Source organism: Corvus kubaryi, unplaced genomic scaffold (genome assembly GCF_017639235.1).
Source record: "Corvus kubaryi isolate FWS band 111438036 unplaced genomic scaffold, C.kubaryi_AGA036_p1.0 37385, whole genome shotgun sequence".
Lineage (NCBI taxonomy): Eukaryota > Metazoa > Chordata > Aves > Passeriformes > Corvidae > Corvus > Corvus kubaryi.
In genome coordinates, this window is record NW_024581127.1 from 11660867 (window position 1) to 11675300 (window position 14434).

General features: G+C 36.7%; 1 protein-coding gene across 1 annotated transcript in view; it reads left to right on the top strand.

The window, feature by feature from the left end:
* SLC26A7 (solute carrier family 26 member 7) overlaps positions 1-13624 on the top strand; it is a 71020-nt gene extending 57396 nt beyond the window's left edge. Inside the window, exons 14-18 of the mRNA XM_042036320.1 lie at positions 1182-1230; positions 3883-3983; positions 6260-6314; positions 6399-6502; positions 8487-13624. Coding sequence (XP_041892254.1) covers positions 1182-1230; positions 3883-3983; positions 6260-6314; positions 6399-6502; positions 8487-8522 — 345 coding nt within the window. The 3' untranslated portion in view covers positions 8523-13624. The remainder of the gene's footprint in view (positions 1-1181; positions 1231-3882; positions 3984-6259; positions 6315-6398; positions 6503-8486) is intronic.
* Positions 13625-14434: the final 810 nt, after the last annotated feature.

Below are 14434 nucleotides of genomic sequence, written 5' to 3' on the forward strand. Positions count from 1 at the left end.
ACAGGTTTTTGGAGACTATTCCCATAAGCATAATATTTTCCAAGTTTATCGGCACATAACTACTGCAACTTCCTGCAACACTTCCTAAAAGGCAAAAAATAAATTATCATTTTTCTTTCAGTACCGTGAAGACATTCCAATACTATACAATGCTTACTGTAGACAATTTCATCCAGTTTGGCAAACTGGGCTGAGAAAATCACAGCCATGCCTTAGATGGGTTGTTAAGACAGCAACATGTGTCTACTACCTCTGCTGTCCCTTGACAAAGAGTTGTGCTAGCCATATGCACATGGATGGGTGGAAATTCAGCTCAGAAAATGTGATGCTTTTTTCCCTTGGTTTTGCTAGGCTGACTGATTTGGATTAGTATGATAAAAAACCTCCAAACAGAGCGAAATTACTTAGGATTTACATGGAATTAATTAGAGTCAATTCAAGAAGTTAATTTAATAAGTTAATTTATACATTACTTATAAGGGAGATTTTATCCTTTGTCTCTTCTGTAAGGTACTCAGCAGTACAGCTGCCTGAAATACTGCGCTTCTTTTTAAATTTTTCTTTTGTTTAATAAATGCCTTTCTGTAGCACATAATGGGTGTGAAAAAAATGCAGTTTCAATTTTTTTTTCTGTGCTTTGTTTCTGGTTTTAATTCATGTTTCTACTGAGAACTTGCATGTTGAAATAATTATTATAAAAATTCTCCAGATAAATGTAATTTTTAAATAAATTTACACGTCAAAAATGTTCTTACTAAAATATTAGTGTAGCAGATGAGATTGCAGCAAGTAGAAAATTAATCAAAAGTTAATGTTATAAAATCACTGCCTAGAATTTTTCTTTTCAAGAATATCTCTCCCATCTTTTGACCACTTCTTAACCACAAAAGCACTGTATCCAAAATATGCTTTCTAGTGAATCCAAACATGACAGAGGTTGCGTCATGTTTGAAATGAAGTGCAAAATATCAGTTTGAGAGGGTGCCTCTGTATTCTTCTAAAGTTATACCAGAAAATATTACACATCCAACAGGCTGTTGCATAGCACATGATTTTGGAGAGAATGAGTTAACTTTGATACTGAGAAACAGAATTCTTATGTATTGCATTGATTTTCTCTTGTTACTGTGCAATGGGCTAGTTTTCCTTGGTATGTAAATCATTTGTTGCTTTTATTTCAGTGTGAGCAGAACACATTGCTCTGTTCATTTTCCAATGGAAGTTGTCATGGTGAGTTTATATCTACAAATCATATTAAAACCAAAATGGATGTAAGTGTGCAAAAAACGGCTCCACATTTTTCTATATATTTCTAGGTGCACACAAGTTTTATGGAAACAAATATTTTCAGTTAGACCAAACATTCAATGAAGCATGAATGCTAAACTATCTTAAACTATGTTAACCTTGGCCTAACAAGTCCTGGTTTTCATTCTGTTTTAGACTGACATTTTAAGATTTCAAAAGCAGGGAACCCCACAAAAAATGCCTTTTCTACAGGAGTGGAAGGTTCGTGGACGCCTTATGGCCCATCACAGGGGGGTTGGAACTAGATGGTCTTTAAGGTCCCTTCCAACCCAAACCATTTGCTGATTCTGTCCCTGCTTGTTGCACTGGAATGACGGTGTGTGTAAAGAGACATGTACGTAGTGGGGGAAACACTTCCCGTGTTGTTGCCTGGACTCATCCTCAGACCAGGCTGAAGAGACTGTTTTGCTAAGCTCTGGTCTTGGGTATTTTTGGCGTTCACAATTAGTATGAAAAAGTAAAAGTAAGATTAGAATCATGCCAAATCTTTGTGATCTTTAAAGCCACATAACACAAAACCTCAGAAAATGCCAACTCAATTTTCAGTGATGCCATAACCACCAATATTATACAGTATATCAATACAACATATAATAAAAAACCCTAGAGGTTTTTTTTTCAATTAAGGTGGATAACTCCACTCTTTTCACGTTTTGTAACATTTAAACGAAATCAGAGCGCATACATTCCCATGGGAGAGCTGCAGCAACCTTTTGCAGTAGACACTTTATATTGATGACTTCATTGTGGCTAGAATTAAAACAGTGTTTATTTAAAGCACTTATAAGCATTAAGGCCACAGTAGAAAATCTGATTTGGAGGTTGTTGTCTGATTGTTCGTGTTTGTTAACTAGACTCAGGACATTTTTATGAAACTACAATTTAGTTTTCTTGGGGGTGACAGAGTGCTTTGCTGTAGCATAGCAACCTATGAAAATGGCTACTGAAGATTATATTGTATTTTATTGACTATATTGTAAAATACTATGTCTGAGAAGGTCTTACCAGTACATATTTCAGTCATCTTGAAGATGAACTGGTTTCTCATATTACAAAAAGTGACAGAAGACACAAGACCTCTTTTCTGAGAGCCTAAGTCCTGCCTTGAGGACTGAAGTGCTGTTTACTTGGATCAACCAGTCTATGGTGATTCTTCATGGGGTCTTTAAAACAACAAACAGAGAGAAAAAAGAAAAATCCCTATAAAGAGAAAAGCAAAATGTGGAACTTACATTTTCAAGAAGGAAGGGAGCATGAGGACACAATCCTTAAGCCTTATGGCAGTTGTCCAGGAAAGCATGGAAATTTATGCCTTTGTCAGAATCTTTCCTTTCTCCCTTTGGGGAATACTGTCTGTATCAGCACCAAATGAAACAACTGCTCTTGCTCATGCCACTGATACAAAGAGGTTGCAGGTCTTTGCCTACCCCCTCATTTAGAGGCCAGGCATCCTCTACTGCAATTCAGGATGCAGCAGGGAATTATTACACTGAGCCTGGGAGATCACATGAACCCTTTCTGGGTTTCTATGACAGTAATTTCAGGCAGGAGGTTCCCCTTAAAATTCTAGATTTTTGTTTGTATGTATCTATTCATGTGTGTTGGACAGTACAAAGACAGTAAATGTCTGGAGATGCAAGTCCAAAAGTCTTTGGCTTTCAGACTACAGTCAGAAAGGAATTACCACCATTATAAATTTGCATAATGGGGAAATTCCAAGTCCCCTCAATAGTTTAAAATCTTTACCTCTGCTCTGCCAAAGCCATTTAGCTTAACTCGTCTTTACAATCAGAATTCCTTTCCTTCATATTTTTCTTTTCTTTTTTTTTTCAGTTGCATGCATTATGATAACAAACATTTGCTCAGAGAAAAATGTAAATAAGTGTGCATTATTTTCTAGTTTTTCCTTTATGAATGCCAGGGATCATTTATCTATGTGCTAGTTCAGGATGCATTTAGAGCAGAGTATGTTTCAACTAAACAAAAGATGGCCTGAGGTTGAAGAATAAGACCTTTGCAAATCTTACCAACACAATTTTCTTCTCCAGCATCAATATGTCAGAGTGTATTAAAAAATTAACCAAACAAAAACCAGCATAGTAAAACCTTAGGAAAATGAAATGCTCCACTTTACATATATGTCTTCCTTATGGGTGTGAATATTAAGTTAAGCCATAGGCAGGTGTTTAAGTACTATGGAAATCAATGTCATATCAGGACTTAAAACAAAGAGATATATTTTCTGTGTATCCCATGAAAAATCTTCCAAAGAAGCCAAGCTGACTCATTGAGAAATTCAAATTTGAAGAAACAATTGTTTAATTCTTGAGACACTATTGCTGCCTAAAACATCTCATTAGTATGTTCTGTCTGTCATCACTTCTTTCCATTGCCCTACATGTTCTTCACTTGAGCTTCTAAAATGTGGTATTTTCTTCCCTGATACCCTAGCACATAACAGTAAAAGTTTTACTGTGATAGTTTGGGCTTATTTTGTTGTGCTATCATCATTCTTATACCCATTTCTTAAGTATTCTCCTTTTAATTAAAGTTTTTCATTTATCAAATGTTTAGGCGAGTCGGTGCAGTCATGTCACAGTGAGCGACGTGTTTTGATATTAGACTGCAGTGGACTGAATTTTTTTGACTACACTGGAGTCTCAGTGCTTCTTCAGGTATTCATGACAGAAACATTCTGTATATGTTATAATTACACATATGAGTTATTGGAGCCAACTACTAGTCACTTCACCTATATCAGTGGATAAATATTTCACCCATAGAAAATATAAGCACAGATTTGGTATTAAATTGTACTGTGTATATATATAAAATTGCATTAAAATATTTCTAAATATTTTGGGTAACAGTGCAAATGTATACATCTGCATGTAATGAAGATGAGCTTCAGAACTTCTCCTTTTTTTTTTTTTTTAAGTTTGTTTAGGTCATATTTGACCCGGCCGTGTCAGTTGTAGGGACACGTGTAAATTTACTGCTTTAAAGTTTCAGCTTTAATTCTGTGCTTTTATCTGTGTGTTCATCTTTTGACCTCTGGCTTAGCAGAAAGTAGATCTCCAACCTTTCTCCCATGGGCAACATATCTTGCAGACTGGGTTCAGGCATTGCAGGAGTTCCAAGATGCTCCCAGAAGACTAAACCCAGTAATCACTGGTTATTGGGGTGAATGGAACTAAATCCAGGTGGCAGCTGGCCTCACTTGGTGTTCCGCTGGGGCCAGTCCTCTTTAATATCCTTGTTGATGATTTGGACAAGGGGATTGAGTGTGTACCTTCAGTCAGTTTTCAGATGAGACCAAGCTGGGTGGGACTGTTGATCTGCTGGAGGGCAGGAAGGCTCTGCAGAGGGATCTGGACAGGCTGGATTGATGGGCTGAGGCAGACGGTAAGAAATTCAGCAAGGCAAAGTGCCAGGTCCTGCTCTTGTGTCACACCAACCCTGTGCAGTGCTACAGGCTGGGGGAAGAGTGGCTGGAAAGACATGGATAGTGGTGGACTTGGCAATGCCAAGTTAAGGCTTGGACTCGACCTTAAAGGTCCTTTCCAACCTAAACAATTCTATGAGTCTATGGTTCTGCATAATAAGCAGTTCTATAGAGTGGATAAATATTATGTTCAAAAGCTATTTCTTATACTTCCATCAGATCTGGAGTTTAAAAGTTGTGTAGTGACTACAGAGTTAAGTGGGTATGGAAGGTTTGGTTTGCATAATTTTTGTGAGTAAGATAAAGGACTAGATTCAAACTTGGGTCTTAGCCCAGGTTTTTCTTGCCCTAACAATTTTCTCAATTTACCGCAGTGATTACACAGTGAAGTAAGTGTTGTCTTAAAAGATTTTAAATTAGAACTACACATATTGGCATGGATATAATGAAAAAGAAAACTGGAAAAATAAGGTTAGTGGGAGTGACTCTTTATTAGCTATCCCTTAGAAATATAGGGCATTCAATATAGTATTAATTTTAAAAATTATGATTTCCAAAAGGCCTTAGAGACCTCCAAATTACAAATTACTTTAAAGAAGTGTTTGACAAATTTTTGAGAGGTAAGTCTGGTGTGGGCTATGAAGAGCACAGGTTGGTAGTGCAGCCTCTGGATAAATGGTTGGTCCAAAACCAAGTTTCTCAGAGAGGACCACACTCAATATGTCCTTGTTGTTACACTCCTTCCCAAAATATCATCACTGATGCCAGAGATGGATGATTTTTGAACTGAGTAAGGTTTTTGGTTTATTTTTAAAAATAGAGTATTCTGATGGGGTCCTCACTGAATCTCTTCTCTCAGAATTTTTCTACTTCATATGGATTATTTAAATTTTTTTTGATGCAGGAACTGCTTTGGATATTCCCCATTTGGCAGAAAAATGCCCTACTCTGGTTTTGGAGATATTTTCACTTTTTTTTTTTTCTTTAGCTTTCTATCTTATTAATATTTTGTCTCTGTGGAGTTGACCAGTTTCAAAGAGAGAATAAAGAACAACTTAGTTCTGAATGTAGCATGATAGTTATGGTGCTTTTTTGATAAAAGTCTCAGTTTTCTAGGTCTGATTCCTGTCTATGTGGACTGGTAGTAAGCATACGGTAAGGACATGGGAAAACACGTTGAAAAAAGAGAACTGGAAATAATACCCCTAAAAATTACAGTAAGAAAATGCAAAATTGTTAATCACATTCAGTTTTACTTCTCAGCAGAGCTGTAAAGTACTGCGAAGAGGTGGTAGGAAATAAATGTGGCTTGGTAATGTTTGCATTATAGAAGGGCTCACTCTGGTGGCTGCTGGCAGTACAGCTGCTGCAGCAGCACTCCGGGCTCTGCCTACCTTGAATATGGGTAGGCAGGAATTTCTGTGTATTTTATTTTCTGTTGGTACTTAAAACATGGTTGGTTTTTTTTGTTTTTTTTTTTTAAATTTCTTGTTTTCAAACATATAGATTTACGTGGACTGTAAAAACAGATACATCGATGTGTTGCTAGCACACTGCAAAGGCAAGTATCAGAGTAAAAATTTTAACATGATGGTTTATATATCCTCACTACCTTCTCAGTGTTCATGTGTTTGTTTTATTGCAGCTTCCTTGATGAAAGCAATGCAGTACGGTGGAAATCTTGAATCTGACAATCCAGTATTTTTTGAATCTATTTCTTCAGCAATTGAGGCCATTCATATTCACAGGGTAAGACTTATAAGCAGGAGTAGGTGAAGCCTGGAGGGCTTCTTGGATGCTCACAGCAATTTGTTAAAGTCTGGGAAAGTCTTATTTACCCAATGAATCCATCGTGTAGAAATCTTTTATCTGTCTGCACTCTAAAACTGGTCCTCAGCCTCAGGAATGCAGTTTTCCATTTTTTTTGCTGCTAGCACTCTCTTCCCATTACCCTGTCTCTTTTTGCATCAACTTCTTGATCTTCTATGGTAGATCCAGAGGCACTGTGTTGTGGTGCTTTAATCTGGGCTCATTCTCCACTGGAAAGATTTATGTCATCTGGAAACACCTAACACAGTCTCTCGGTGAAACAAATTCACTCACAGCCAGCTCTGCATTACTGAAACTACACTTCTGTTTCTCAGCCTGGGGTGCTTGAAGCTGCTTCACACAGCACCGCACTGGTCTGACTGAAATGCTTCTGGATTCCCAGCAAGTTTGGTTTGAGACAGAAATCTTGTCTCTGCCCTGCACTGTAGCATGCTCTGTTGGCTCACTGGTGGAAAGAGGGGAAGAAAGAACTAGAGGGAGAAGGGAGGCTTGAGCATCTATTTACTTGCTCAATTATACTTGCATTCTTTTTTAAAAAGATTGTAAACATTTCTTCTTGAACTATGTGATCCTTTTCCACTGTCATGCCAGTGTGAGCATGCATTACAAGCAGTGTGCTTTCCTGTGGTTTTATTTATGATTCATACATGGCTAGAGTTTGGCTCAGAGCCTTCTCCAAGAGACGTTAAACTCATCATCGTCTGTGGTTTGGTTGGTTGTCTTTTTTTCTTCACTTTGTATTTTACCAATTAAATCAGAGTTGCCTATGGACAAAAACACTTTCCATTGATTTATCCAGATTAAGGTGAGTTGGCACAGCTGGTCTAGTGAATTGACCAGAAAAACATGTTCTCTTCAGAGCTTTTCAACATTTTTCATTATGTTGTCCTACAAAAAATAATTTACTGAAATGGTAACTGCGGGGCAAAAATAACGGGGTTGGCTATTGTATATTTTGTCTGGGTCTGATTAGATGAATTAGAATGATTGTTGTGTTACAAAATGTCTGCATTTTTTATTGATATTAATTAACTTTCCTAACATTCTTGTAAGATAGTTATGTACTAGCATTCCCATTTTATGGAAATGGGACATGGATAGACCAGGACAAATGTTCATAATGAAAAGCGGTACCTAAAACTCAAAGTCCACTTTTTTTAGGAACTGATTGCTTGTTTCTACCAGAGCTGCTAGGCAAATCAAACCTCTGTATAATGGCTCAGCAGTTTAGTCTGAAAGGCTTGCATGCAGGCTCAAATTTTAAACATAATTATGAACAGTGTATATATATATACTGCTGATGCTTCTTCTTCAGAGTATTTGTAGTACATGCTTCAGGGATTTTTATGTGTTCATTGTGTTTAACACCTGAAGATAAGGCGGACAAGAGCGACAAGGCAGGGTGATGGCAATAGCAGCACCACACTGTACCTACCAGTCTATGTACTCCTCCTGCACCTTTTTAAGCTGCTGAGGCCAGTAGGACTTTTGAGTGTTAACATGACAGAACAGGCAGAATAGGATGGAAAAAACATGAGGAAGGGGCTGGAGACTAACAGAAAGTGATTTGTTCTGATTTACATTTCAGCTTCCCCATACAACAGTCTTTCACTGTCAGAAAGGTAGAGGCAAGAGGGCTTTGTGGTTAACTTTCATCTCTGATGCTGTTCAGAAATGCAAAGATGTTCTTATCTACATCCTCCAATGAAAATGTTGTGTCATTCTCACTTTTACGTTTATAAATTGATAAGAAACTTGACTATTACTTTATGCAGTTAATAATAAATAACTTTTTGAAATATTAGTTTTTATAATGGTGGCATTTTTAAGCTTAATCTCCTAATTTTATATTATATTCTAAGAAAACATTATAATACTTTTTTTTCTGTTTCTCTCAATTTAGAATTACAGCAAGTTCAGTGAACAGAGTGAAGTGTGATGTCCACCCATTGAGCATCACTAGTTTCATCTGCTCATATTCAAAATGAACTACATCATGCCTTCTTAACTTTTTTCTCCACTGGGACTCATAGATGATCTTTTATATGCCATGTATATTTAGCACATTCAGTAATGACAGATCTGCCTTTCAAAAAGAAAATCTTTCAGATGCAATCACCCAGAGAATGTTCATGCAATTGCTCTACAGTGGTTTTATATAATATTTTTATATACATTTAGATAAAAATTATTAGAAAGCAGACACGAGGTATTAACTGTGTTTACCAGTTAGGTGTATTCTTTTAGATATCTTCTATTGTAACATTAGTTGGAATAAGCATTTGTAGTTTTGTGTATGGAATAGAGACATTATGAATCTTTAAAAGAGCATGCTATAATTGATACAGTATCCACAGGAAGGCATATACCAATGCATACTGTTTCTAATGGCTTTACTTACTCTCTCCTCTGTTCAGGCCAGCCATTTGCAGTAACAGCATCATATCACAGCTATCATATGCTTCCACTTTTTTTACTTTGGCTTTGTCTGCTTTTTAATGCCTGCCCAGATCAATGGGAGAACTTGCAAGTATATGCAGAGAAGGCAGATGCATGTTCACTAAGAACCCTGGATTGCTTCCCCTCTATTAGTTGTCTTCTGCTATTATGGTTTGCTACATTTTCAAAGCCACAGGTATTCTGTAGCTGAGGTAGCTGAGAGGTGATTGTAGGGACACATAAGGTGTGGGCCACATTTCAGCCACAATCCTGATGTGCAGTACTGTGTGTGAGCACACAAAGTGGGTGGAGGAATTCACAAGTTGAGTATTTGGTTTGTATTTATGAGTTTTCAGCAATCGTGTTAGATTATATTATCACATCGATATCATGTTATATGGCAACATATTGAGGCCTTCCAGTACCTGAAGGGAGCCTACAAGAAACATGGAGAGAGACTATTTACAAGAGCATGTAGCGATAGGACAAGAGGGAATGGCTTCAAACTGAAAGAGCGTAGGTTTAGATTAGATGTTAGAAAAAATTCTTTACTGTGATAATGGTGAGGCACTGGAACAGGTTGCTCAGAGAAGTTATGGATGCCCTAACTCCGGAATTGTTCAAGGCAAGGTTGGATGGAGCTTTTAGCAACTTGTTCTAGTGGAAGGTGTCCCTGCACATGGCAGGGTGTTGGAACCAGATGATCTTTAAGGTCCTTTCCAACCCAGGTTATTCTACAATTCTATGTATGACTCTTTTCTCTTGCCTTTGTTCCCTTATGTGAACACCAGCAGTAAAATGTGAGTTGAGCAAAAAGGAATCAACAAATGAGAAAGATGAGAAAGTAGGATTTTTTTTCATAAACTTAAAAAAATCTATGGAAGCTAAAGGTAAATTAATATGGCACAGCCATAATGGCCATCTTAGCACTACAGAGAGGAGGGAAGTACAAGGATGCTTTGTGCAGCTGACACATATAGGCAAAATCTAGTGCTAAGCATTCTGTTTTCAGCAGCAATTACATCTGTGTGCTCTGCCCAAAGCTGCTGCCTGCAGGAGATGAGGTGGCTCATGGAGTGACTTTTGCATCTCTACATAGTTAAGAAATTGATAAGCTTTTCCTCAAGTCTCGGTAACTCCACACTACTAGATGATAATGGGAGAAAGCCGTGGGTTTTTTTGCCCTTTCAGTTATGAGTGACTCTTGTAGTTATTCTCTACTTTGTACCACAGATAACCAGAAATGTTCTGTACAAGTTCTTCTGAGACTGCTTTGGTAATTACTATGCAAAAGGTTGATAAGTAACTGTGAGAAACTCATTATACACAGGAGAAATAAATTCTGTGTACTGTCTCAAGCACATTAATTTCAGATGCTGTAGTTGATTGCAAATGGCTCATTACATCACTGGACTCAGTAACAGGCTATAACATTTGATTAATAATTTCCTCAAACAGTTTTCGTAATTTATTAACACTTTAGAAACTATTTACAATGTACTTTAATCATAGAAGCATCAATTTTATGTCACAGCTGAATGGAGATTTCTACTTAACTGCAAACTGAATAAATGAATAAATGGTATCTTTTCTACTAGGTTCAGCATTTGTTCTTTGTCAGCTAAATGTTTTTTCTGAAAATTTACAGATAAGTTGATTAACGAAATTGTCAAAAATAGGGTCTTTAGCAAAGATAACATCTACCAGGAGACTTTCACTTTTGTTCTGAATGATCTTGTAAATGGAACAACACAGATACTTTTAAAATTCCATGTAGTATTAGCCTTTAATGAAACCTTCTGCATTTAATGATCAATTTTGTAGTGCTTATGAAAATTGCTTCCAATTTTTACTGCTTTCAATCGGAATAATTTTTGCCCAGCTAAATGGCTGTTTTAGGGATGAACATTTATCTCCCATTAGTTCCAATCTTCCAACACTGGGCTTTGGGATAGTTGTAATATTTCTGTAATCTCTTTTGCTGCATATAATAAGTCTAAATAACTTTCCATTTCTGAGTTAATTATATTCCCTGTCTGACAAGTGGCATCACTCAAGATAGTTGTTTCTCAGCAGAACAGAGTGTTTAAGGGACATATGAAGGTAGCTGCCCTTTCAATTTCTTCTAAAATACCTGTATTGAGTTTAAGCTCTGTCAAACCAGAACTGCTCTACAGAACTATGGGCAGTGAGTGAGTGTCATTTTTTTTTACCACTGACTTAGTAGAGCAAATTGCAAATGACTTCACTACTGATTCAGTTTCCATTTCTCCACCACCTACCCTTCTGAGCTATTGATGTTTCCTAAAACATGTTATTGTGCATTGCCTGTCTTCAAAAGGCCGGGATACCATGCCATCAGACCTCATGGATCACCAGATCACTGGCTACTCTGCTGGTGGCATGGGAGTTGCTTCATATCCTCCCTGAGTTGCTCTCTGCGAATCCCTGATGCTGGTGTGTTTGTGCCACTCAGAGTCAACTAACAAACAACTGCTTAATTCTTTGGTGAAGATTTAAGGAAACACCCTAATACTGGATTAAGTTTTGGAGGCAATTCCCACTATTAATTTTAACCCTTCCCTCAATGCTTTTTTATGCAGACTGGCCACTGGCTTTCCTCTGGCTCTCAGAAAGAATTATTATGTAAATATATGGAAGCCCAACCCAAAACATCACAATTAGCTTCACTGGAATAGAATGGAATGGAATAAAATAGAATACAGTAGAGTAACATTTGAAAGAAACCAACAGTGATCACCTAGTCCAAATGCCATAATTATAGAAGAATATCATAATTAGAATAAGCCATACTTATTCTTCTCATCCAGAAGGGCAAAGGGAACCAAACTCATCCTGTACCAAAGAGCCTGCACCAAGTCTGTGTGTCCTTATGGCTGTGCAGGCTCTGGTCTCACTATCCCAGTGGAGGTGAATTACAGTCAGGAACAGTAAGGGGCTTAGTTATTTGTGCCCTGCTGAGGCAGACATTCATCTTTGTACCTTCAGCCTTACTTACTGGAACATCCCTAGGGACTTTTCAGAATAATGCAAAGTTTTACTAGCTGTGGTTATATCTGTGAGCTTGTGCAGTGTTAGCAATAAGAGCAAAGTGTGGAGCTCTCTCTCTCCTAAGTGATTCCTAAAGGTGCAAGAGAGATACTGCACCTGCCAGCAGAGGCTCGAGGAAGTCTCTCATTTACAAAGAGGTTCCAAGTAATGAAACCAATGAATTTACTACTCTGAGCAAGAAATTCTGAAAATCTAACCATTCACTTTGATTCCTGTGTGTACACTTAGATGCTCAGATTTTATACTGCAAAATTCAGTATGTGTGAGTCACCTAGCTTTTGCAAATCAGTGCTTCAATTTTGTTCATTTGGTGTATTCTGCACTTCAGAGGAGAACTTTAATACAAGATTGTTTTCTAGAGATGGTCCAATGTTATCAGAGATGACATAACATATTTGCTTGATGTGTTTAGGAATTTTTAGCTATTTTTAGGAACTTGTTCTACATTTTTAATAGTACATCATGTGAGTGAAGAATTTTTATCAATACTTAAGATTTGCTAACCAGAGTATATTAAAATGGTGATCTGATCATATGCTTCTTACAGAATTTGTTTCACACATTCCAAAACAAAGGAAGCAATGAGGAAAAAACTAGGGAGCAAACTGATGTTAAAGAATGAGTATAATGGCAATTAAAAATTAGGCATAAAATATGTAATAAGGAAAAGACTGTTAACATTATATTTATGCAAATTAAATGTTTCTAATTCTTGTCATATGTCTTTCATTTTAAAGGTTATTTGCCCTGATTCTATGATTCAAGTGTCACAAGGTCTGGCTTTGACATAATTTATTTGACAGCTCTGTGTGTCATAAATATATAATGTAACAAGGAAAGGTATCTTCACTGTTGAATGAAAACATTAATGTGTCAATACTGCGTATGAATACTGTTTGACATTTACTAGTTTCAAAAATAAAACACACAGTATGCCTTGAAAATATGGTATTCCTATTTTTGGAAGATACTTTCTTTGTCTACAGAAACTCATAAATAAATGAAGGAGCACAGTTCCAGAGTGCATAATAAATGGTGCATTCATCATTAAGATAGATTTTTAGTAAAGATCACATAATCTGTATGTTTCCATATGTTTTATAATGCATTTAATTATTTTTCTTTTTTCAATTCTGTGTATTAAGATATGCAAGAATAAATTTATACTTAAATAAATTTGAATATGAGACAATTTGCATGTAGAAGGAGGAAAATGCCCTCATTATTTGGGGTTTTTTTTTACATTCTGTACTAGCCAGTTTGTAATGAAATATTTTGCCTTCTTCAACCTCAAAATGTATTAAATCTTAACAATGAACAAAGAGAAATTGCCTTACATTCAGAAGTTTTATTTCTTCACAGCTCTTACAGGAGTATGGCATATAACAGACATTTTTACCTCTATAAGAAATACAGAAATCTTGGTCCAATTCCTCTAGTATTGGCTCTTTGCATGCACAGTCATTTGAATACGTCTTTTTTTAATTGTCATTTGCATCTACAGATGGTGCACCTCATATCCAATTGGCACATACTGATGGCACTACTTATATACAGTCTGTGGCTTATCCCAGTAGAGACGAAATGATGGGCAAACCTTCCCACCACCTCCCAATAACTGTGATGACATTAATGAAAAATGGATTGACATATCTTTAAAAATTTGGCCTTGAAAGTAGCAGCTTAATTTTTCAAGCCTGGTAATTTATGAAAGAATTTGCTTCTACCAAAAGGAATGCAACCTCTACATTTTTTTGAATTTACAGTGGCTTGCAGAAGTATAAACAATTTACAGTGCCATCAACTACTAGATGCTAGACAGCTAAATACTCTTAATGTTAATGACACAGGATATTTTCTAGAGCTTTTCTTCCCAATTGCACTCACACAATAGCAAGGAAACCTCCAAGTTATCTCAATTTGGAGTGAGATAACAGAAAATGCCATTATTTTTATTCCCAGAATGGGCCTGTAGAAGCCCAAGATCGGCTCTCACCAGGAACTTGAAAGGTAACTTGAAGTGCAATTCCTTCCCTACTGGGAATCCTCTAGTTCCACAGCAGTTCTGGAGAGCATGACAAGCAAAAGCAGAGAAATGGCTGCTTGGTTAATTTTTTTCTCATGTGTTTTCCAATAAAGAGGTCTTTTGTGCTGGATACATTCAGGTGGTTAAAAATTAAGAACCAAGAAAGTGGCTCATGTTGTTGCTCTGACTGACTTGATGATAAGTATTTCTCATTCCCATTGTGCTTTGATTGTGATACTGTTGTAGTTTAAAAATGCACAAAATCTTAGGAACTCTTGAAAACTCCACAATGCTGAATTAATCTGTACCCTGTA